Source organism: Pocillopora damicornis, chromosome 13 (genome assembly GCF_964200805.1).
Source record: "Pocillopora damicornis chromosome 13, jaPocDami1.2, whole genome shotgun sequence".
NCBI classification, from domain to species: Eukaryota; Metazoa; Cnidaria; class Anthozoa; order Scleractinia; family Pocilloporidae; genus Pocillopora; species Pocillopora damicornis.
Genome location: NC_142682.1, coordinates 6,543,248 through 6,569,268, shown reverse-complemented (window position 1 = coordinate 6,569,268; position 26,021 = coordinate 6,543,248). Strand labels below are relative to the sequence as shown.

At 38.5% G+C, this 26,021-nt stretch overlaps 3 protein-coding genes across 3 annotated transcripts in view; 2 read left to right on the top strand and 1 right to left on the bottom strand.

The window, feature by feature from the left end:
- The first annotated feature begins 7,801 nt into the window (after window positions 1-7,801).
- Window positions 7,802-15,013, top strand: LOC149035228 (tolloid-like protein 1). Its single transcript, XM_089192537.1, has 7 exons — window positions 7,802-7,871; window positions 8,282-8,357; window positions 9,491-9,529; window positions 11,026-11,170; window positions 13,251-13,501; window positions 13,790-14,182; window positions 14,490-15,013. Exons 2-7 carry the CDS (start codon window positions 8,309-8,311, stop codon window positions 14,492-14,494), a joined length of 882 nt encoding a protein of 293 aa, XP_089048663.1. The 5' UTR covers window positions 7,802-7,871; window positions 8,282-8,308; the 3' UTR covers window positions 14,495-15,013.
- Window positions 15,014-17,117: 2,104 nt separating this feature from the next.
- The window catches only part of LOC149035223 (ovochymase-2-like), a 36,729-nt gene continuing 27,825 nt past the window's right edge, over window positions 17,118-26,021 (top strand). Inside the window, exon 1 of the mRNA XM_089192535.1 lies at window positions 17,118-17,454. The gene's annotated coding sequence lies outside the window, so the exon portion shown is untranslated. The remainder of the gene's footprint in view (window positions 17,455-26,021) is intronic.
- On the bottom strand, window positions 22,250-25,874 carry LOC149035227 (uncharacterized). Its single transcript, XM_089192482.1, has 4 exons — window positions 25,385-25,874; window positions 23,648-24,676; window positions 22,787-23,178; window positions 22,250-22,277 (listed from the first exon to the last, which is right to left on the bottom strand). The coding sequence occupies exons 1-4, from the start codon at window positions 25,475-25,477 to the stop codon at window positions 22,250-22,252; spliced, it is 1,542 nt and encodes a 513-aa protein (XP_089048608.1). The 5' UTR covers window positions 25,478-25,874.

The window sequence follows — 26,021 nt, the reverse complement described above, 5'->3', positions numbered from 1 at the left end:
TCACAGTTTTTTTTTTCTTTTTTGCATTCTTGTGGCTGGGACGAAGTCAAGCTGCATAAAAAAGCAAAAGTGGGGCTAAACAAAACAGAACGGGGCTAACATTCAGCCATCTTGACCCAACAAGCTTGGTAAATCAAGGATTTATCATATAACAATCATGTATCACTTTAGTAAGAACCAAGAGTGACACATAACTCTGTGTTCTAATTTTGATATTTTCAGGTTTTTATAGCACAATAAAAGGCTCACCGAACTCGTTCATCTTCTCTTTGTTCTGACAGTCATCTGCCGCTTTTTAAAACTCCATTGTTGACATTGTCCTAAAATGGCAAACATTGTAAATCCTCGAGGCAATTTTTTCCTGCGCGGACAATCCCGATTAGGCAAGATGGGTCGATCTTGCTCGCTCAGGTAGTCATTTAGAACGAAGGACTCGCTTCCTCTTTCCCTCGAGCGCTTCCAGCTAGCGCGCGTGAATCCCCCCTCCCCCTCCATCCCCGCATTTAAAAAGAAAAAAAGAACATTTTAACTATAGAGTATATTTGGTAGTTTTCTGCTAATGCGCACCCTTCTTTAATATGCAAATAAAATTAATTTTTTTTAACAAGACTACCCAAGAATCAAAGTATTCGAAAGACTTTACAATCCAAGTAGTCTAAAGGTCATTCCTAGACAACTCCTATGTTTTATATTGCATGTTCAGGTCTCCCTATTTCAAAATACGGCCTTTTAAATAATCTTTGTGTTGCATGACAGCCGTATGGAATTTAACATACACGTCTCTGAATTTAGTCTACATATCTTGGCCAATGTGTTGGTTTCCTGAGAAGGTCAAAAGAAACAAAATAAGCTTTTTTACGAACATCTTGAAGAGGTCAGGAATGAAATTCAAAACATGTTTTTAACTAGAAATAAAATTTTCAGTTCATAAGCTTAAGGTAAATGAGGATCCTCTCAGTAATTTTTCAACTTTTTTTCAGTACAAAAGGGAATTTGTTTTAAACTTGTTACTCCATTAAAAATAGAGAAACAAATGCATGGACAAGTTATAAAAGAAAGAAGTAATTGCATGTGAGCATTATTTTTACTTTGTACATTGAACTTACTATAAGGATCGCTTATTTTGGGTTTACTATTCAGGTTGCAAACGTGCACTCAAGCCCGGTCGTTAGAGATATGACATGGTGTCAAGGTTCGTCTTGGTAACTGGAATGAATTCTTAATATAGTTCGTACTATACAACTGTTTAGTAATAAATTATTATTGTTATTATTATTATTCGTAGAACTTTCTAGAAGCCATCAAAAGGTATCGGGTCACAGTTGCGAACTTCTGTGCGCCTTTCATGTAGTGACTCAAACCACTGCTCTTCTTTATGTATCAGCGGGCTCAAAATCTTAAGGCGAGAAGGACCGACAAATGTAGTATATAACACAGGCAAAGATTTACGTCTCGATGATTCTTCGGATTTGCGCGTGATTGCATAACTGAATGCTAAGGCAACGGTAGTGTAAATTTCCTGTTCTACACCACAGCAAAAACTTGCTTATTTCTTTAAGGTATTTCTTCACAGTAGAATCCGCCCTGGAACTAACTAAACAATTAAATAAAGAATTGAAATCCGGTCTAATAGTAGGAGGGAGCACCGTCCATGCTTTAATTGCAATTACGACCTGCAAGAAAAAAATATACCACCAAAATTTTACAACAACGTTAACAGGAAAGCGGCTCTAGCAATTGTGATGCAAGCGATGACAGCGATTCTAATAAGCGGCCCTATGTCTATGACGCAATGTCTGCATGCTGCATAATAGTAAGAAACTACATCGACCTCCCGGGGCAAAATAGGCATGCAAAGTAGCTCCTAAACAAAGGCTCAGCGAACACCCCATCCGTCGTCGAGAAAAAACTGCAACGCAAATACCCTGATGCCTCCAATGTTTCTCAAGAGGCTTAAGAATTTTTGTGAACACGTAAGGGATAGACGATAATCCGAAAGGCAAAACTGTAACCGCATAGAACTTCACTTGATTGGAACCGGATGCTTCCAGGAAAAACCAAGATATGTTTGATGGCCCTCAAAAATTTCAACGTGGTGGTACCCACTTTTCAGCTTGAAGGAACACATATATGCACCCCGCGCGAAGTAAGACATAGCTCTTTTCCTGTCTTCGTATTTAACCTGCATCTTACGAAGAAACTTGTTGACGTATCTTAAATCAAGAATGAGCTTCTTCTTTTCATTAGCTTGAACAGATACGGACAAGGGGTTGACCACCCGGGGCGGTACCTTGGTTTCCACAACACGACCTGACTCAACTAAGTCTTGAATAGTCTCCTCAACAAACTCGACATGTGAAAGAGACGATCTGTTGTTTTTGAAAACCGCTGGTTCTGGAAAACTAACGAAAGGTAACATATATCCCCTTTCTATAACGTTAAGAATAAAACTTGGGGTTCCAATACACTTTCAAAATTCGACGTTTCTATGAAGATTTCCCTTGACGTTAACACACGGCGGACTAGTATTTAACTCAAACTTAAACAATTCGCTATCGCAATGTACCTAAGCAATATCAGCAACCTCCTCATCAAAAGCATTGCTGCTTTGCACCGGGTTGGGTGTGAGCTCCGTGACTGGGTCTGCAGGGGCTGTATGAGTACCCTGAGGTAAATGTGGTTCCGGAATAAGCGCTTCGTGGACTATCCCAGGAGGCAGTGCACTCTCTTGCCCAGTGGCCGAGTTTGTGGCATTTAAAGCACCTCGCGTCCACGTAAGCATCTCTACCGCCTGAAAGCAGTATCAAAAGTAGATAAAATAAAAAACCACTCGTAAAAACCTGAGAAAAGGGAGGGTTGGTGGGTGGGTGGGGCTAGATCTTAAACATCCGAAGCAGAAACAGCTCTTAAGTGCTGAGGTCGCAAGCGAGAGAGAGAGAGAGAGAGAGAGAGAGAGAGAGAGAGAGAGAGAGAGAGAGAGAGAGAGAGAGAGAGAGAGAGAGAGAGAGAGAGAGAGAGAGAGAGAGAGAGAGAGAGAGAGAGAGAGAGAGAGAGAGAGAGAGAGAGAGAGAGAGAGAGAGAGAGAGAGAGAGAGAGAGAGAGAGAGAGAGAGAGAGAGAGAGAGAGAGAGAGAGAGAGAGAGAGAGAGAGAGAGAGAGAGAGAGAGAGAGAGAGAGAGAGAGAGAGAGAGAGAGAGAGAGATAGAGAGAAAAAACTGGAAACAGCTTCTTAAATAGGTAAAACGAACCAATCAGAAGCTACAATAAGCGCACTGCGACACCTATAGGCGACAAACTGTAAGAAAGAATGCGAAGCTAAAATAACAGTGGAAAAGATATTTAACTAAACCTTGTCGGTGAAATTACAGATTTCGTGTGTTAGACATTTCTACTCCTGCAGAATGTTCCTATGTTTACTTAGTTATGATTGGTCTTGTGCTTATTCATACCGATGCTGATTTACAACTTTAATCTGTGGTATGTTCTAGACTCAAATTGTTTGCATAAGTGAAGCTCATTTCAAGCTGCAAAAACATCCTGCAATTTATTCAGCACATCATCGCTGTTTCTCTTTTAATTACTCTTAACCCTCTGATTATAAACTCACCAATGCGAAAATTCCTATGTAACCAAGGGTAATTATCGGAGGAAAAGCGAATGGATGTTGCGTGTACGAATCCAAAACATTTGAACTATGCGCTATTTGTACAGCTTTTGCAGAAAATTGACCTAATACCGTGACCCATTCAAGATGAAATTGTGTTGGGAAACATATCACTAAGTAAGAAGGTTGCTGTAATTTTACTAACAGTACGGAAATTTGTTATCCTGACATCAGTAAACCCTGATCTTTTACTGTAATCAACAAAAAGAACTTAACTGTGTCCAAAAATGGGAGTATTCACATCCAACCAACTGTTTACAGCTGCTTCCGTCATCGGTAAGTTGTCACATATCCACGTTGTTCGAAAAGGCGATGCAATTGCATCACTTTTGTCGCTCGCAACTCAGGTTTAAATAGCTTGCGCTTCTTTTGATTTTAATTTACTTCACATTCTTTAGGATGTAAGCCTCTTTGTTGCTGTGACGCGGATCAAACAGCTCGTTTATAGATAAACCTGACGAACGCCTTTTCAACCTTGCAAGACTGCGTTTAGCATGGCAAGGAGTCTATTCGTAATTCTGATAATATTAAGTACAATTTTGTGCTCATTTTATTTTGATAAGCTGAATATAATAAACCGAATCCAATGCGTGAAACTTCGTCGTCTGATGACATCAATGAGAGAAAGGGAAGCTTGATTTTGAAACATCGAGACACGGGTAGCCTAGAAATTACGGCTTTGTGGTGATTATTTTGTAGACGCCGACCTTTTCATGCTCCGCGCCTAATAAAAATATTTATAAAGAACTGATTTGCCATCAATTGGGTAAAGAACTTTTAGTTTCGGATTTGTTTGTGTTTCATCTTGGTTTTAATTTCATCTCGTGGTCAAACCCTGTCTCGTCCCAACCCCTTCTCGTCAAGAGAAAACAATGTCTCATTATTTTCATCTGCATAAATTTAGTACAGTAAAAATAATATTTAACCAGTTTTTAAGCCCTTAGACTTAATAAAACTGGGAGTTACTACATCACGGGCGACGAGCGGGGAAAGAAGAAAAGAGAGAAATACGAGTGGTCAGCGGGGAATCAAATTTAATACCTCATATAGATGCATATCAATTGTAGTTGCAGAAAACAATAGTGTTATAAAGCCGAAATGTTAACAGTACACTTCGCTAAGTAAAATGTTAAGCAATTTTTCAAAAGTGTTGATGGCACATATATCTTTTACTGCTGTATTTTATACTATGGAGGCATCGGAAAAGGCATCGGTGGCATTCGGAAAGGCACCAAGAAGAATTATATTTACGTTTTGTAACTTGCAAAAACAATCGTGTTGTAAAGCCAAACTGTTACCAAGTTGTACTTGGCTACTTAAAAAGTTAAGCAATTTTCCAAACGCTTTGACTGGAAAAATATTTTTACTGCTATATTAACCAACGGAGGCATCGGGAAAGGCATCGGCGACATCAGGAAAGGCATCAAGAAGAATGATATTTACGATATGTAACTTGTTGTAGGACGAAAAATAGTATCTTAACTTGTTTAAGGCGTTACTCACAGTTGGTTTGCTTTTCACTTGAATTTTGCAATCTCGACTTTCGATTCCGGAAAAATGAAAAGCAAAGCAACTCTAAAAAAATTTCGTTCTAGATTTTTATATTTTTAGAGTCATTAACTAAGTTTGTATCCACAGCCTTTAGATAAGAAATTTAAATTTCTATCAGCTGTAGTTCTTTTAGTGTTTATTATATATATATTCAATCGCCTCATTTCACGTGAAAAAGGCATGTAGGAAAACACTGAGCTTCGAGAAACAGCCAAGTTAAGGCTAATGTGTTTATCTTGACTAAATATTTATAATCAGGGCCACCCGCTCGTTCAGGAGACCTTTTTTCAAAAGTTCCAGACGTTAAAAATAATTCTGTTTTCCGTTCGAAGTGTTTTTTTTCTATTTAATTTAACAAATGAACTCGGTATGAAAACTTCACTTTCGAACCGAACGGCAGGTGAAATGTTGTGTTGGTGTCTCTTTCCCCCGTGTAAATATTGAATCTAAAAGGCATGTAGGAAAACACTGAGCTTCGAGAAACAGCCAAGTTAAGGCTAATTTGTTACCTTGCTTAAATATTTATAATCAGGGCCACTCGTTCAGGAGACCTTTTCGCAAAAGATCCAGACGTTAAAAATAATTCTGTTTTCCGTTCGAAGTGTTTTTTTTCCTATTTAATCAAATGAACCCGGTATGAAAACTTAACTTTCGAACCGAACGGCAAGTGAAATGTTGTTTGGTGTCTCTGTCCCCCATGTAAATATTGACTCTAAAAGGCATGTAGGAAAACACTGAGCTTCGAGAAACAGCCAAGTTAAGGCTAATGTGTTTACCTAGCTTAAATATTTATAGTCAAGGCCGCTCGTTCAGGAGACCTTTTTTCAAAAGATCCAGACGTTAAAAGAATTCTGTTTTCCATTCGAAGAGTTCTTTTTTCCTATTTAATTTAACAAATGAACTCGGTATGAAAACTTAACTTTCGAACCGAACGGCAGGTGAAATGTTATGTTGGTGTCTCTGTCCCCCCCCCCCCCCCTGCCACGTCTCTTCGAAAGGTATATCCAGACAACCTGCATGGAAAATGGAAAACTGACAACAGCTATTGAAACAAATTTTTTAAAAAATCTTTGAAACTAGACTGGTGAGCAGCACTCTACGAACAGTAGTTGTAAAATTTCTTTATTCTCCGACGCGTTTCGTCTAACTGTCGTAGACTTCTTCGGGGAGTTTTACAATTTAACACTAAACACCTGTATAAGCCATAGTTAGCGGCTATACGAGGGCCAATGACCATAAAGGTTTGGCCGGACCTACGAATAGGAACAGGTGAAGTTGTGAAAAATTTGTAGTTTTTTTGGGGTAAGGTGGGAGAATTCATTTGGGGACCACGGTTTTGGTTTTCTCTTTTTCGTCACGCATGTCACGCAGTAAGTTACAAACTTAAATATAATTCTTCTTGGCGCCTTTCTGGATGCCACCGATACCTTTTTTGATGCCTCCATTGTTTATTACAGCAGTGAAAGACATACGTACCATCAAAACTTTTGAAAAATTGCTTAAAATTTTATTTAACGAAGTATACTGTTAACATTTCGGCTTTACAACACTATTGTTTTCTGCAGCTACAACTGATATGTCTCTACATGAGGTATTAAATTTGTTTCCTCCGCTGACCACTCGTATTTCTATCTTTTCTTCTTCCCTCGCTCGTCGCCCGTGATGTAGTAACTCCCAATAAAACTTGCCATTCAGCCATTCAGTTTTTCACGAAGAATCGCCTCAGTTAAAACTTAATGGATTAAATGTGGAAATGATTCGTTAAAAACAATTAATGAATGATTAGATTTTAACAGAAGAATTATATAAACTCAAAAGCATATAATGTCAAAGTCTGGCAATTTTCATGGTGGCCTTTAATCTTAGAAACAAACATAGAAGGTTTCCTGTTGAATAGAAATCAAACGCACTGAAAGATCATCTTATCGTCACTAGAAGTCGATAGAGTTATGCTCAGCTCAAAGCTCGTTCATTGCAGCCGTTGTGATAGCAGGGTTGGGGAGCGATCCTTTCTACTACGATCTCCTTCTACGTTGCACGCTACTGAGCAGTTAAATTATTTACTTAGATTAGTGATACCCTCCTTAATTTAAGGGACCTTTAGCAAACTAAGAAGGCGGCGGCAACAAGGACGTAGCAAAACAACAGATCTAATGGTCAGAAAAATAGCGCAGGATGAGCGTTCTAAACCTTTGTACTTTTTTAGCCGTCCTCTAGGAAAACAACGACGTGAAACCAAAAACAATTATCGTCTGAGAAGGGAATTTGCGACGGCATGTTAATAAAATTTACATTTGAAACTGAATGCTGCTCCCATTAGAAACGGCGTTATATGACGCCATTCGCGACTGAAATTCTAAAAATAGAAATGAACTTTTTAATCAATACTTCCTCGGCGTTGTTTTCCTAACAGCTGAAGATCTTTGATATAATTATTTTCCTACTGATCTTTTGCGCTTTGGTTGCCACTGGCGCTACTTGTGCTTCAATACAACGGAAGGAGCATAAAAGCGGCGCTGTCACGACTGTGCTGTCACGGTATCCCAGCACCCTAAACACTAGTGCGAAAACGAAAACTGATGACCGAAACCTTTGTACTTTTCGATTAGTTCTGAGTCTGTGAGTAATCATAATTGTCTGACCTGTTTACTAAAGGGGTGAGTTTCTAAAGAAACTGTGGTGCTGCGTCGGTGGGAGAGTTTAGCAGGTAATTTAGTGTTAACAACTGGGTTGAAAACGTAAATTAGCCACCGTAAAGGGTAAAAAAGCTGACGTTTCGAGCGTGAGCCCTTCGTCAAATCGCTCTGACGAAGGGCTAACGCTCGAAACGTCAGCTTTTTTACCCTTTACGGTGGCTAATTTACGTTTTCAACCCAGTTGTTAACACTAAATGGCCTGTTTACTATTTGTGTGTGGGCTAAGATATATACATGTGTATAAAGCTATAGACAATGGAAAATTGTGTTCAATATGTTAAACATATTTGGATAAGGTTACTGTTATTTTACCAACCACGCCTGCCTTTGTCATACTCAGCTCAGTGAATCCTGATATTTTACTGTTATAGATTGAAAGGAATTTACGGAGTGGAAGAATGGGAGTGTTTAAATCCAACCAACTCATTACAGCTGCTTCTGTCATTGGTAAGTTGTTCATCCCTCATGTATCAAACCATTCTAATTTCCTAGAGAGCAACACGCCTGAATCATTTTTTCCGCTTTCAAGTTCAGTTCTTTTGATTTTACTTTATGTCTTTTAGCCTGTTAATCTTTGTGACAATGTGTTAAGGATCTGGCAGCTCGCTTATAGATTTCTGAACATCGTTCAAAACAGTATACATCCTGCTCAACTTTGGCAAGGATTCAAGAGTACTTTCATTAACCTGGCAATAATTGAAGTGAATTACATCTTTTTGGCTTATTTAATTTTGAATTGCTGGGTCTGATAAGTATACAAAATACACGAATGTCCATTCATGAATGAAATCAATAAGAGAAAGAAATGCTTGTTTTAACAAAAATCCAGAAACAGCGCAGCCGAAACGTAAGTGAGTTTAAAAAAAACCACGACGGCAACGGCAACTGGAACCTCAATAAGAAACGAGTTTCATGAACACAACAATGGCTGTGCACGTGTGTTATAAATCTTCGTAAATTTCTGTGTGTCCCCTGCAAAACAACAACGTGAAATGATCAAACTTCGTGTTGTCTGGAGAACGTGTACGGCGATGGCTAAGTTTTTGAATTTCTATTTCAAATTTAACGCTGTGTTCCACGTTCAGTTTCGTGATAGTTTTTACGGTGAGAAACAAATTAAATGACTTTAGAGTATCGCGCGATTCGTAGGTAAAATATATGTTCATCTTTTAACCAACGTTGTCGACGGCGTCGCTGTCCTCGTTTCTTAAACTCAGGGCGATTGTTTTGCAGAGCAGAGCTTCTCATGCGCTGCACCTAATGAAAATGGTTAAATAATAACTTGCCTTCATTTGGGGAAGGAAATTTTCGTTTCGAATTCATTTGTATTTCATTTTGTGTTTTATTTCGTCTCCGGTTATTTTTCCTCTTAGTTTATTTTTTCTCTTTGGCGACTAAAACCCTATCTCGTCCTAATCTCTTCCGGACAAGCGAAAATAATGTCCCATTGTTTTCTGTTGCTTCTCACCTGGGTTCTTGCTGCCTTATATAAAAAAAAGTACAAGTAAAAACCAGTCTATATGGCCCCCTCCTGCATATTTTTGTCAATCTAATGTCTTATGAATGTTTTCTTGTTTCAGTTTTATTACTATTCCTTGAAAGAGGACAATGCGATTCAAGTAAGTTTGAAACCCTTACTGTTTCGGTATAAAATGCAAATTCATTGTAAATGTATTCAGTTTATATATACTTGTTATTGAGTCCAATATCAGCAGTTCTTCAACCCAACGAACGTTTTTAGTGATTGTAATTAATAGCAGAAAGATATCGACTACAACCTTAATACCTTCTCTCAGTTCGACGATCTTCAAAAGTTTTTTCGCGCTAATCGCGAGTCCAAAGTTAAAACAAACATGACACTCGAGTCTAAAGTTCAAGCATGTACAACGCGACGTGAACTATACTAAATAAGGCCTTTAGGAAGTGATAAATTTCAAGGCTCAATCTTTTTTTATTTAAAAAGGGGAATCGCCTGCAGACGTACTTTCAAATTTAGATTTGAAAAATCATGTCTAGAATTCTATGCATGTTGGGCATACAATGCACACATTCACGTTTTCATCTGTGCACCTACACCTTCAAAAAGTAATTAAGGCTGCATCTACTTTACTTGACAGACTTAAGAAAATTTAGCACTGGAAATCCCACTCAACCAGAGTCGTTTAGACTGATGGAAATATGTCAAAATTTGGATGTCTATAAAGCACAGTGAAGTATTTTTAAGAAAATAGAGAACATCCTTGTTCAGAAAATGGGCGACACTGGGTAATTACCCTGATTTCATCGAGCAGTTAATTAAAAATCTGCCATCCAAAGTTTTCAAAACAATAAATCAAACAATAAATAATTGTGTAATTTAGTATTATCAACTGACTTAATAACGTAAATTGGCCGCCGTAAAGAGTTTATAGGCTACAGTTTGGAGCTTCAGCCCTTCGTCAGGGCGATTAAATTACCCTATTATACTCTCCCTCCGAAGCAGCACCACAGTTTCTTTAGAAACTTACCCCCTTTATTCATAAATCAATAATTGTATTCGGGATAGGCAGTGAATCACGAAATGAACAATACGAGACAAGTACTTTCCTACTTTGCTCTTTACTAGATTGCATATCATCTGATACACGAGCAATGGGCTTGTGTGGGATTTCTCTTGTTTTCGTTCTTCTGCATTTCCTTTTTCGGTTTCCTATTCCCTACCCTATATACAATGCCCTGACTTGTGCTCGAAATGCGACTTACCGTGAAGTCTGAATGTAATTTCTCGTATGGAGGTATGGACAGACGGAACGGACTATTTGGTCATGACTTCAAAACTCAAATTTTATTCGCTTGATAAGCAATCAGATTTGACTTCGATATAAGGCTCTGCTGAAGGAATTCAGTGCATTCCAGCTCTATTTCGCATCAGCTACGAGTCAGTAAGGGCTCGAGGTATTCAGATTTAAATGAATCAGTGATAAAAACAATCTACTTCTCGGGGAAGTTAGCAACTTGCCACTCCATTAAAGAGTTCGAGTGACTTCGTCGTATCACGATAATCTCTCATGGATTCTCTCAATTTTGGGTGAGGTATGAAGTTAACATTTAAACTTACTCTTTGTCTTCGTAATAGTTTGTCCCAATGGCATAACGAACATCACAGCTTCCAGTGGTGAGCTTAAATATCCTGAGTCAGGTACTTATGGTAAGAATGAGACCAAATGTTGGAGCATTACGGTCCCCGACACTTATCATTGCATTCTAGTTTATTTTTCCAGGTAGGTTTTCCATGTATAGCACTCGTCAGTAACATGCAAACCTCTGAGGTTCACACTTCATTTCAATTTCATTTGATGTTGCCGTCAATCTTCATGTTAATGTACATCTAAAAGCAGAGACAAAAAAATCCCAAAGTAATTTCATAACAACTCAGAAAATTACCTTTAAACCCTCTGAAATATGGTGCTAGTTCCCAAGAGGATATAAATATGCATGATCGCCGGCGGGATTAAGCGAATTTTTTAGATGGCGCATCTCCAACCTCATAGCTTGCATCCTCTTCAAAAGAGCGAGAGAAGTGTCAACCATCTTGACGAAAGAATATTTGAACAATGCTCGAGCCTCGTCATTTTTTTTGAAGGCTGCATGGCCAGCGTGGGTTTCTTTCCTTTTGATTACGATACCAAATCAGAAAAAGAGGACGAGAATAAAAAAAAAATATTTCGTGGGTAAAACTGCAAATGATTGAATTTTAACTCTTCAAGTAACCGGCGCAATTATCAGATTGCCTCTCGTATTTTTTTTTTGATGTTATGATAATGACTGATAATTATGTTAATAATCGTCATCAAAATAGATATAACTATTTTTATCACACTCATTTGGAAATCATTGGAGATCCATGCAAACTGCTTGGCTCTCATTGATGCGATGAAATCACGAATTGCACCCTTTTTTGCTCTTAATTGCATCTTTTTCCCAGCCAATGAGAAGGCTTTACTGAAACACAACAACCAATCAGATTTCAAGGCTTCTTTATAAAGTTACCAATCAAATTTCTGGAAAATGAAAGAGAACTTTTGCAACTTTTTACGAGTTAACTCAGAAATGGATCAATAAAATTTTTGTGCCGACTATCTAAAAAAATTCTGTATTTGAGCTACTGAATTTTGCGTTTTGAAAATGGGTGTAATAGAGTGGTAACTGAACTCTGTGTGGTGAAATTTTTGTCTGAGATCATAGTTTTGACTTCAAATGAAACTCGCGCTGCGCGCCCGTGCGATTTTGGAATCACGCGTATGATTTCAGACCTTATCAATAAAGGGCAAAATTACTGAGCGCTGATTGGTTGAGAGAGAGGGCATTTTTTTCTTAATCGAGGGCATTTTTAGTAGTCAAGAGAGGGCATGATTACCTGTTAATGATTGGCTAATCCGTTGCATAGCAACCGTTCGTTATCTTGAAATTTGTTATCAAGTTTTTGTTGCAACAATGGCTTGTCGTTTTATTGAAGCGGACGACGAATTAATTGAACTTTTGAAATGCGAAAGTGAAAACAAAAACACAAAGTTTTGGAGAATAAAATTTCATTGAATCGATTGGTCAGTTCAATTTGATTGATGATTTGCCGTAGCGCTAAACAGGCTTCCCAGATAAAAATAGACTGCGCGCGTGATTTTCCTTCGTATAAATTTTGCCCTTTATTAATAAACAAGTAATCCCATGAGACCTCGTACTATTAAGGATTAATTGCACTTGAGTTTTCAAAATTTTCCATGCACTTAGTAGTACTGGCCTCATGTGATTACATATACAAATTGCTCTTTATTTATCTCAATTAGTATAGGTAATCACATGAGGCCAAGTACTATTAAGGATTAATTGCACGAGAGTTTTCAAAATTTTGAAAATTTTGAAAACTCAAGTGCAATTAATCCTTAATAGTACGAGGTCTCATGGGATTACTTGTTTATCAATAAAGGGCAAAATTTATACGAAGGAAAATCACGCGCGCAGTCTATTTTTATCTGGGAAGCAACGGATTAGCAATGCAACGGATTAGCCAATCATTAACAGGTAATCATGCCCTCTCTTGATTACTAAAAATGCCCTCGATCAAGAAAAAATGCCCTCTCTCTCAACCAATCAGCGCTCAGTAATTTTGCCCTTTATTGATAACATCAGTAATCAATCAATCCTCTATCGGGACTTTTAAGGCCCGACACGGTCAGACTAGGAATAAAAACACTGTTAATATATTCAAAGTAATTTATCTTCTCCAGTAGATAATCTTCACTTTGTCCTTAAGGTTGGTAAGAACCGAAAACCAGTTATATCGGCTTGTGATATTTTTCTCAGGATTGATATAGAAAGGTGCTCGGATTGTAAGTGCGACTATCTTCAAAGAGGAACTTCCTACAGCTATTTGAACCAGCGGTTTAAAGCATGTGGAAGATTTAGTTACAATTATTTACAGAGATATATCGTCAACGTCGACTGGACAACTGGCGGCAGATGGGCTGGACCGACGGTCTATCTTCGCTTCGTGTCGGATGATACTGTACACTACACAGGATTTAAGTTGAACTTCATAGCCATGTCTAGGACAGGTGGGTAATAACTATACAAAGAGGGTCTTAATAAGGTGATGGCTTTTACAGCCAACAGTTAAAATTTTATCAGCCATGGAGTCTTAGTCCAGTGGCTGAGGTGTAACAAGTCACAAGCCTGACTACCAATCCTGCAAACTAACCACAGGGTGTTCACCCACAGGCTTAGGGTATAAGCCTTTCAATCAGTGTTGCTAGACACGAGCTTATTTTTTCAAATCAAAGCAGACGTATTCACTTGATAACTTTTAATTTTTCATGTGGTAACAGACTACTTTCATTTTGCAGCGGGTGACATAAACTATCTGAATGCAAGCGAAGATGAAACTATTGAGTTTGGCACACCAAAAGTCGACATTGAGAACTACCCCTCAAATTACGCAGAACAGTGGATTTTAATCGTCCCTGAGGGACGGAAAGTCCAGATAAACTTCGACATATTTGAACTGGAAGACAGCGAGGATTGCAAAAACGACTACGTTGAGTTCCGTGAAGCATCCATCATGGTTGGTGATTCTAAGAGAATATGTGGCCATTTTGGTCCAATCCTGACAGGACGCCTGTGTGGAAATGCAAAGCCAAACTCGATACTGAGTCAAGGGAATATGGTTTGGGTTCAGTTCGTGAGTGATAGAAACTCTACCACAGTGCACAAGGGATTCAAAGCTTCTTTTAAAGCAGGTGTGTTACAACAATGAGGTGTGTTAGGTTTGTCTTTCGTAACGCGGCACATAAGTTCTTTTATATCTTTCTCCTTTGGAAAGTAGAGCTCATTCAATTCTTAGTACATAATCTCAGTGTTTTATGACTTGACATGATCGCCGCAGGACAATGTTTGAGTTTTTTTGTTTGTTTTCTTTTTACTTTTGTCTTTGTTTTTTTTTTTTAGAGACAGCAAACTTTTTTCCTCTCTTGTCAACTAACCATAAGAAGGAATGCTTTGTATGTAGTCTATACATCAATCTTTCAATCTTTCTCATTTTTTCAGTATAGGGAAGCGGATTGCCTGTAAGCCGTCCAATGGTGCTTCTTTTTCTCTCAGCTTTGATCGTGCATGTGTCAAAGAACAACTTGTTGTAGTCCTGTCAAGTGTATCCAGGAGATGTCTTTTGTTCGCTGAAGTTTTGAATTATATGCATTTTGGTAAACTCTGATTGTCGCCTTAAAAATTTCAATATCAAGGATTTTGAGTGTGTAGTTTTGTCCCATCTTTGTCCCAATCTTTCTTTTAGATCGTTTTTATCTCTCATCGGATCGAATTTATCTGTGCGTTGTGTTTTTTTTTTCATCTGCATAAATTTAGTACAATAAAAACAAAATTTAAACGGTTTGAAAGCCCTTAGACTTAAGAAAGCTTGAACAACATTATGTGCATCTTTAAAATAATTTAGTAGATAAGCGTTATTGGCCAAGCGTGAGGAGAAGATGGCAGGATATTGTCACAGTTTTTTTTCTTTTTTTTTTTGCATGTACTTTCCAAAAATAAAGGGCTCAAACGTGAATGTAAACAAAGTTGAGTTGAAATAGGATCTCCCGGTGAAGCTGTTTGTTGCGCAAAGGCCGCTAAAGAGTCCACGTCTATTCGCGCGCGTTTTAAAATTTCGACTTAAAAAAAAAAAAATTCGGCTAACCCGCAAGGGTTTAGAGTCAACTTAACATCGCAGTAATTTTCAGAGTTTGAACGAAGCTCAGTCGTAAATACCATTTGTCAAGCCACCAGTATCAGAAGTATTGGGAATGTGTTTTAATCCCGGTTTTTTTTTTTATCTCAGCCATTCATCTTGTCACGAAGAATCTCCTCAATCAAAACATAATGGATTAAATGTGGAAATGATTCGTTAAAAATAATTGATGAATGATTTGATTATAACAGAAGAATTATATAAACTCAAAGCCATATAATGTCAAAGTCTGACAATTTTCATTGTGGCCTTTAATCTTAGAAACAAACATAGGAGGTTTCCTATTGAATAGAAATCACCCGCACTAAAAGATTATCTTATCGTCACTAGAAGTCGAGTTATGCTCAGCTGAAAGCTCATTCATTGCAGCCGTTGTGATATTGGGGTTGGGGAGCGATCCTCTCTCTTAGGATCTCCTTCTACGTTGCACGCTACTGAGCAGGTGAAATATTTACTTAGATTAATGATACCCTCGTTAATTTAAGGGACCTTTAGCAAACTACGAAGGCGGCGGCAATGAAGACGTGGCAAAACAACAGATGTAATGGTCAGAAAAATAGCGCAGGATGAGCGTTCTAAACCTTTGTACATTTTTTAGCCGTCCTCTTGGAAAACAACGACGTGAAAACTAAAAAAAATTATCGTCTGAGAACGGAATTTGCGACGGCATATTGATAAAATCAATATCTTCCTCGGGCGTTGTCGTCCTGACAGCTGAAGATCTTTGATTATGAAGATCTATGATTATTTTGCTACTGATCTTTTGCGCTTTGGTTGACACTGGCGCTACTTATGCTGGCTTCAATACTTGCATCGGAAGGAGAATTTTTGGTTGAATTCATGTATTGTCCACATCACTGCTTCCAGTGTAACCAGACCCAGGTACGAATTAGAGACATTTATATGAAAGCGGCGCTGTCACGACGGTGCTGTCACGGTATCCCAGCACCCTAAACACTAGTGCGTTCAATTCTTGTGAAGCATCTTGGAAAGAGCGATCAGTCAGCAGTTTCAAGTAAATTTCTTCGCATGTAAACAGTTCAGCCGATCAATTTGAGATACGTGCGGAATGAGGATTTTTGCAATTGTTGGAATTTCGCGTTTAAGAAAATGACCGAAACCTTGTACTTTTCGATTAGTTATGAGTCTGTGAGTATTCATAACTGTCTGACTTGTTTACTATTTGTGTGTGTGTGTGTGTAGGAAATTTTCTACCGCTACAGTGACCTTTGCAATGTCATATAGAAATTTGCAAGTATCATGGCAGCAGTAAATCTCTGGAATATGAAAAACTCTTTGAGTAATAAAGCGACTTAATGTTGTAACTTTATTTATCACAAATATCCTCTTCACTTTCAGTTTGTAAATTCCTCGTAATGCCGCGCAACACCAAGGGTTAAATGGCTAAAACAGGAATGTTTGTTTTGCCAAAATTTGGAAGCTTCCGAGGTAGGACATCGGTTTCTTTGAAGACTAGCGAAAATTTGGTGATTTGCAAAACTTTGGCAAGTTTTTCAAATACGGGGTTGCATTCATTTTTCGCTACTTTTTAAAAATTTTTTCTTGAACAAAAAATAAAGCTCTGGTGCGACTCGGGCCTAACTGTAGAAATTCTCCCTCCCATTGGTCGAGAACTGTTTTTAATAAGGTTATAGACAATGAAAATGACGTTCCATGTAATACAACCCTCGCCATGTCAGAGAAAAAATTTATCTCGTACAAACAATTGCAAAATGAAAAAAAAATGCATATGTTCAAAACTTTGAAACGAAACTAGGCGACTGCACCGCGTGGTTATGTTCATCGTTGACGTCATTTCTATGATCAATAAGGTTATAGACAATAGAAAATTGTGGTTAATATGTTAAAAATCTTTGGATAGGGTCACTGTTATTTTACCAACTACGCAGGCCTTTGTCGTACTCTGCTCAGTGAATTCTGATATTTTACTATAATAACCTGAAGAAATTTACTGCGTGGAAGAATGGGGGAATTTAAATCCAACGAAATCATTACATCTGTTAAGGATATCGAACAAAAGAATAGTTTTTTGATTAGATCAATTATCAATTACTTTGTGTGCCTAGTTACGATCGTAGTTACAATGTTTATCTTTTTCCTATTGGTTTGTAATCGGATCTTTTAGCGTCACCACGCACATATAAAAGCTAAGTTAGCGTCCCTTTAAGGCGGAGTTTCGCAAGATTTCGCCTTGAATAGCAGTACCTTCGTTCTTTCGTTCCAAACCTTTGGCACAAGCGGGACCGATATGTAAGTGATTTTGTTAGTTTTATTTCAATGTGTTTGAGTTTAGTTTTTTTTTACCTTGGGCGATAGCGCACATATGTACTGTGTTGTACAATAAGTTGTTCATCCCTCAAACATCAAAACATCCTAATTTCCCACTGAGCGACAACCTAGTATAATTTTCCCGCTGATTTGCATTTCTCAAGCCGTTTGTCATTTTTTTTGTGAATATTTAATTATCTTAGCGCAACGCGGCAAAAATAGATCAGGTGACTAATTATTTAAAAACCTAGAAGTTCGTTACGCAACTTACATTTCAAAAGTGTCACCACAGATCGCACTTCGAAGCTTACTAGCCGCATATGGAACACAAATTGTAAGTATGATATTTTTCCCGTCGCTTCAACCGAAATCGACATGTGTAATAACCTTCTTTGTCATATTAATTTAATTTTTCAGTTGACTATATTACTACCAGTGCAAATAAATTCCATGTACGGTCAGTCAGTTAGTGGTGAAATCTTCATCGTAAAGTAGCCCTTCAATCACAGGAGCGAATCACCCGCTTTCAAGTTAAGTTCTTTTGATTTTCATTTCCTTTATGTCTTTTAGCCTATAAATCTTTATGATAATGTCAAAAGCATCGAACAGCTCGTTTATAAATTTAACAGGGCGTTCGCAAACCCCGTCCGAAACCGCATATTTCGTGCTCAACTTTTGCAAGGAGTCAAGAGTACTTTCGTTAACCTGGTAGTATTTGAAGTGAATTACCGTATTTCTTCACCTATAAGCCGACCTCGGCTATGAGCCGAGACCCTAAAAGTTAGAGACCTTCCAAAAGAAAAAGTAAAACCATCGGCCATAAGCCGAGAGCGAAATTCTTGATTATAACCGGCCATTTGAGTGTGCGAATCTCACGGAAAAAATTGGGAAATGGCTCAATGAACACAAAAGCTAATGAATGAGAATAAACCCAAAAGAAAAAAAGGCGAATCAGTGAAGATGTAAATACTACTACGCGACTGCAGAAACACAACAGTTACTGTAGCCTGACAAACATTTCAATCGAGTATCTCTTTCGTCACTGTTTTTTTTTTTCATCATGCCAGAAGCACGCCACTTTTTGTATACTATAGCTTTCAGGATAAAAGTTATCGCAGAAGCCGAAGCTGAAGAAAACAGCTGGGAAATCGCTCGAGATTATGGACTTAGCGAGCCCATGGTGCGACACTGGAGACGAGACTCGGCGACTATTCTTTCTGGCAAGCTTAAGATTTCGGCAAAAAGTGCAAAAATAGGCCGTTTCACTCCCAAGTGTCCCGAACTAGACGAGCAAGCGATGGAGTGACTTTCACAGCAGAGAGACCAAATATTTCATTAGTAATGTGCGATGAGGAGAGTTTTTACCGAGTTGAGTGAGATCGTCTTTCAATGCGTGGGAAGCAAAGAATCTGATTGGTGGCCAGAAATACGTTATCATGTCAATTTAAAAGCACATCACTTAAAGAGCGCTGCAGTCACGAAATTTACGGTCATTTTGCATTAACATAAAATTTGTAATTGTTTTGAATCCCAAATCTTCGGCTATAAGCCGAACCCCGTTTCTTGTGAAAAAATTTTCAAACTTTTGTGTCAAATACTGAAAAATCGCTCGGCTTATAGGTGAAGAAATACGGTAGATCCTTTTAGCCAGTTTCATTTTGATAAGCAGGATCTAATAAGCCCTAATAAACCGTACAAAATAGACGGAAGTCCATTCACTTATGAAATAAATAAGAGAAAGAAATACTTGTTTTAGAAACATCTAGAAACAGCACAACCGAGAAATTATGGCCTCAGGGCGATTGTTATGTGGCAAGGATCGAACAGCTCGCTTATAGATTTAACAGGGCTTATCGAAGGTGGTTTCGATTGAAACCAAAAGTCAGTTCGATCGAAGAGTAAATGAGGATAAAAACTACAGTTTTGCAAGCGTATAGATAATAATAAAAGTTCTTGTGTTGTGTAATAATTGCGCGATGTAATATGCGCGACGCGGAAACGCGGTTTTCAATTGATCTCTTTTATTGTCGGGGTTTCTTTCTCGGCGTTCCTGATCGGCAATGCTCAATGAGCTATTCGCTGTAACGAATAAACAGACGGCTGGCGGTCATGTTCCTTGAAGACCAGGTTCAAGAATGTGTTCTGCACAACTCCGAAGTTAACTGTATCAGGAAATATTTTTAAACAGATTTGATAAATAGTAAGTTCAGTACACTTAAGCAATAGTTACAGTCTTCGATCGAACTGACTCTTGTCTTCGATCAAATCGACTTCTGTCGATCGAAACGACCTTCGATCGAAACAACCTTCGATCGAACTGACTTGCATTCCTGATTGCTCCCAGCTTTCCAAGAACGCTTGCTCGCGATGACATGACTGAGATAAATTACTTTCTAGACTTTATATAAATCATAAAGGGGTTATAAGTTTCTTGAGAAACTGTGGTGCTGCGTCGGTGGGAGAGTATAGCAGGTAATTTAGTGTTAACAACTGAGTTGAAAACGTAAATTAGCCACCGTAAAGTCGCTAGACACTTTAATCTTCCTAATCATTCTAAACAGCATATGATATTTTGCGGCCTTTCCTTGCATCTAGGCAATTCGGAAAGCCGTAAAACACTAGAACAAAAATTTATCTTCAAAATCGGCACCCTTAATTCCCACGGAATCAACGAGCGCTTTTCATTCAACTAATTTATTCCTTTTTCTCGTCACCATATTCACACCAATGGCATACCTGCACTTTCTACATATAAACCCACACATAACCCACAATTCCTCCAATCGCTCTGACGAAGGGCTAACGCTCGAAACGTAAGCTTTTTACCCTTTACGGTGGCTAATTTACGTTTTCAACTCAGTTGTTAACAGTAAATTACCTTAAATAATTATAACTGTCTGATTTGTTTACTATTTGTGCGTGTGTGTGAGAAAATTTCCGATTGCTTCAGTAACCTTTGCAATGTCGTATAGAAGTTTATTAGTTAGGACGAGTATCTTGGCAGCAGTGAATCTCTGGGATATGAAAAATTCTTTGTGTGTTAAAGCGACTTGATTTTGTAACTTTTTCTTAATTAAAAATATCCTCATCTTTTTCAGTTGGAAAATTTCTCGTAATGCCGTGTAATACCAAGAGTTAAATCAATGTTGGAAGCCTCCGGGGTAGGAGGTTCCTTTGAAAATTAGCGAAAATTTGGTAATTTGCAAAACTTTGGCAAGTTTTTCAAATACGGGGTCGCACTTATTTTTCGCTACTTTTTAACAATTTTTTTCTTAAAAAACAAAAAAACTGCGGTGCGACTCGGGCCTAACTGTAGAAATTGTCTCTCCCATTGGTCGAGAACTATGGTCAATTTAACAAATAGATTCCAAGTTGCCGTGCGTCTGTTCAGTAATAGGTCACAGATGACGTCAAAATGTGGTAAGAACAAAAAAGTGGCACACGAGGCGCAGCCGAGTGTGTCACTGATGTTCTTACCACATTTTGACATCATCTGTGATCTATTACTAAACAGACGCACGGCAACTTGGAATCTATTTGTTTTATATTATAAAGAATTAAGAGTAAATGTCAGTAAAAATCAAGGAAAATTAAGAAAAAGTGGCCACGGTCAAAAAATCGATTTCGCTCATACTTTGTCAGTTTGAAGGCCTGGGTAAGTAACTGAAGGATATGAGGTTAGTTTTTTGAAATATTCCATATAACGGCAGAAAACCACGAATAACGGTCACCCTACCGGAAGCTCGGATTTCATCTAACGGAAACTCGAAATTTTACACTTTTCAGCTTCTCGCTACACAGACGTTTACATAGCTGTGAATCTTTCTTAAGTATAATTGAATACATTGATTCTTCCTTAGTCAAATCATGGGAATTATTTTTATCTCTGCTTATTTGTGAGCGAACTGAGACCCGATTAAGAAGACACACTTTTCTCATTTACGCGAAGGTGTAAAATAATCCAAACTCAGCGACGAAAAAAGCTGACCGGTAGTTCTTCAAATCCTCTGATATTATAACCAAAGACAGTTCAGTCATTGATTTTTAGGTCTACGGTTTTAAATCTTTAGGATCTAGTAGCAATTTTGCATGAACGCCGATCAAAATTCGATAAAATTCCAATTGAGCGCCTTTGAAATCTACAACTCTACATAACAAAGCACTATTGAATAAATTAACTCTTCGGCCAAAGTTTGTACATAAAACATAAGGGTTTTGCTTTTTTAGCGGTTTGAAGCGTTTTAAAAATATATATTAATGTTAAATATTGTCTACACAGGTAAAACAAACTATGAAACACCAAAATTACCACGAGCTGAAATTAAATCTCACAGGCTCGCTCCCTAATCTGCGTCACGCACGAGCGACTTAGCGACAATTAGTACAGTAACAAACAGATATTTACATCCGTTGATTTTAAATAAGTCGTATTTTTAAAATATCTTACTCAAAGATATGCCAGGTTTCCCAGTTAACTTGCTGAAAAAAAAAGAAAACCTTGATAGTAATTCTAGCTCAATTAGAATTGATTTTATTTAGTATGAGAAGTTTTGTGCCGTCGAAAACCAATTGGAAGTAACTGTTTCCACGAAAAGCAAATATTGCATCGTTCTCTGAATAAACAAATCTACTTAACCATATTACCAGAGTATGTTGTTGGCGAAGTTAATAGACATACATAACAACGACGTCTTGCTCGTTCTTGAATATTGTCGGTGGGATTTGCGGCGCAGACGAACGCACTTGCTAAGTAACTTCCAATGGCTAATTTCTACCCTTACTCAGCTTTCGTCACACTCCTCACGCTGTGTAATAAGGATATAAAACATCGCACGAAGTCCTAAAAAACTCTCCGGACTTGAACCAGAATTGATTTTAGCGAGATTGCGTGTTTTTAAAAGCCAACGAGTTTATTGGAGATGACTACCCGTACCGTCTCATCGTGTCACTTAGGCATAAATGGTGAAACAGAGAATTAACTCTGAAGTGTAAATTAAAGTGCTATTTAAACCCATGAATAACCCATTGGGCGTTAGCCCTAATAAAGGGAAACAGGGAACCACACGAGGCAAAGAAAAAATCTTTTGACCTCGGTGGGAATCGAACCCACGACCTCCGGATTAGATCTACCGTTACTCTGCCGACTGAGCTACGAGGTCGCACAGAGAAAGTCGGGGACGATTTAGGATGGTGAATCGCGGCGAAGAGAAAGTAAGGGTACATATGAATGTTGTGCCGCGTAGCACTGGGAACACAAATGGTGAAACAGAGAATTAACTCTGTTATGTGCCATGGTAAACCGCGCTTAGCAAACCAGTCTGATTGCGGCTCTCGAAATTTTCGTGGCATAAATTTCATTGCCCAATCCTGCACTAGTAACACGTCGCATTTGCTCTTCATTTTAGCTAGAACAGAACATTTGGCCTGATCTTGGTGAACGGAGCGCAACTGGTGGGCTTTCCAGCTCATGATATTATTTCTGGCCTGCTTAACAGCGTGTAGCATGTCCGATTTCTGCTCCTCGTTACAAACTGCACTTGAACACTCACTCTCCAAGATGCTTAGAACTTCTTGCAGCTGGCAACACTGTGCACATGCTTCGTTGTGTGAATGACAACAGTGGCCTTGGAAGTCAGAGTCTGTTGAGTCACTTAAGGCGTAAGTCCTACAATGATCAGCAATGCTCGAAGACTCAACCACATGGACCTGAAACAAGCCAAAGACAACAAAAACGTAAACAATTTCAATCACCGCATTTCCTCCAATAAGCGAGCTCCTCTTAAGTAAATCGCCCTTGGAACAAGCGCCCAACCTCTATATTAGGAGCCCCTTCCTGACTCGATCCAGCGCCCGGGCACTTAGCGGAGGAAATACAGTAATTATATCGTCCTGATCTTAACTACTATTTCTATAAAACAGTTACATTGAAAAGGCCGACGGTCCCCCTTTGTTTGTAAAATGTATAAATATAACTTACAGGTTATCGACAATAATTCCTTCCTTAGTTACACACGAGAGGACCTGGAACTAGTTCAAGTATCAATATTATGCATTTTCAAAGATTTGAACTTTAGGAAAATAATTTGCCTGTGTTGTTGCATCAACTTTCTGTCAGTTTTGCGCCTTTCTTTTGAAGTACTTCATAACAAACCGTGTAATGAAATAAATCAAATACCTTGTAGTCACTTTTCAGGTATTGCTTTGATGAGCGTAACTGTTGCTTCATTTCCCTGGCCCACACTTCTGTTTTTCCACAATCAACCAGTTTATCGACCACTTTGTCCAGGTCATGAAATGCCTTTGATCCTTGAGATGAAAAGTTATCAAGTCCTTGAAAAGACTTCCTAACAGACGCAGAACACTCATCTAGCACTCTATGCAGTGTTCGCCTGCTCATGGGCTCAAAACCTCTTTCACTGCAATATTGTTGGTACTGTTGAACAATACGCTCCGGAATCATCATTCTGATTATATTTGGTGTTTTAATAACCTCACCGGTTGATAACTTCAAAAGCCTTTCGCCAAATGGAACGTCTTGAATCACATGTGAACTTGTGATAAATGAAATGATATCTTCCAATTTTCCTTGGTTAACTTTCATTCTCCTGTTTTCTTGGCGAGGAATCGGTTCTGCTCTTCCATGAAGCAGGGTGTGGTGTCGCGCTATGTCAAAGCGGTAACTTGTCAGGGTTGGGATAAATTCTTGTACCTCTTTGAAAGACAACTTGTCAGCCAGGATTGAGAGTATTTGCCGACGGGTACTCCAGTGTTGAGCGTTCAAATAACTCTCGGCAAACGCTTGAAGAAGCTCCACTTCCTTACAACTTTTCCCGCCAGTTGTTCTTCGATTCACTTCGCGCTCACATAATTCCCTCCACAAGCAATTCGAATCTTCAGGAGCAAGGACTTCCATTACTGCTGAAGCACACTGTTCAGCTTTTCTCAAATAACGGCGTTTAGTACGGCTTTGAGCTACATTCCATGGTACTGATAGTACGTGGCGGACTGGGCTGGTGTCACGAAGCTGTAGAAAGCGATTGAGCTGTTTCAGGGATTCACTTTGCACATAGTTTATGTCATCTTCGCTTTCTTGCGAATCTTCGTCTGGCACGTAAAGGCTCTCTCGTTTAGATCTACCTTCTTTGCATTCAGTATCAGTGATCGGTACAGGAAGGGAAATATCAGTGTCAGCTTCATGATCGACCTGTAGTGCGAAAAAGTTAAAATATTTTCTATATACAATGAACAAAAGATTCGCCCACGATTCGTGGGCCAGTTCGACATTTCTAGTGAAGTTAGTGTTAAAAAACCACCTATGACTTCCTTATATCATTCACGAACCCTGCTTCCGACTCTGGATTACCAAGTTTTCCAGTTAAGCTTTATATTAACGAAATTCTAATTAAGAGCTGTCTAATTTCGGCTGCCATGGACACATATCATAGGACAAGTAATTTAACAGTCCTCGACACAAGCTTTTTAGATTTCAAATGGTGTAATATAACGTATTTAGGTTTTGATGTACAAATTAATTTTCTTACTTCTGCAGATACACAATGGAGAGGGTTGGCCACTCATCCAATCTACATCCTCCTCTCTCCTGCCCCCTCGCCTGCCTCCCACCCAGCCCCCCCCCAGGCAAATAAAATAAAAATTAAAAAAAAGACCTTAAATATACTTTAAAGTGTGGGGAATAGATCAAGACGTAAACGACGTCATAATGATTTTGGATTGTGAGTTTGTATGACTTTGTGAAGTGAAAGGATGAATGCTTATTGGTGGCCTGAAGAAACGTTTAGAGATGGGCTGACATGACAGAAAGACTATAAGGTCTCTGATAAGCGATATAACTGGGAAAGTGTCTTGCCACCGGTATTTCATATTATATAATAAAGCATGTGCGTATACTCACCAAGTTTAACTTGTTCAAGGTTTCGGCGATCTCTGAAACTTCAGCGGTCATCTGGCATTTCTCAGGTGCTCTTTCCTTATACACACTAAACATCTTTCTACATTTTACGCAAATTCCTTTAGAAAAAACATAGTCAAACTCCCGTCAAAACTCCGAAATTACGGAAAGGCGCGTATTTTTTTAAACACAAAAGTCTGAAGTTTTGTCGACCCACAGAATAAAATAACAATCGAAAGTTGACTGCGCGATAAGAGGTGAGAAGAAGGGGGGGGGGTAGCATTGTGATTAGACTATCCTTTTTTTTGTTTATTGTTTATATCTTTCTCAAGTGGCTTTTTGCGAAACGAAATTGAAATGTTTTAAACAAAGTAAATTAACCCCTACTAACCGAATTCCAGGTGCGTACTGTAAGTTACAGACCGTGAAACGAGGTTAGTAAGATATTCATTATGTCTCTGAGGTCAATCGGGCGCGCGGGAATGGAAACTAGTTAAAGTTTAGTGGGCCGCGCAAAACTGACCAATCACACCCTGCGTACGAACTGAGAGATACTGATAAAAAATAGGAATTCATTGTATACATGTGGGTAGTGCTGTGCACGCGCTGCGGACCTGTTTGTTTACGGACACCGGCACTC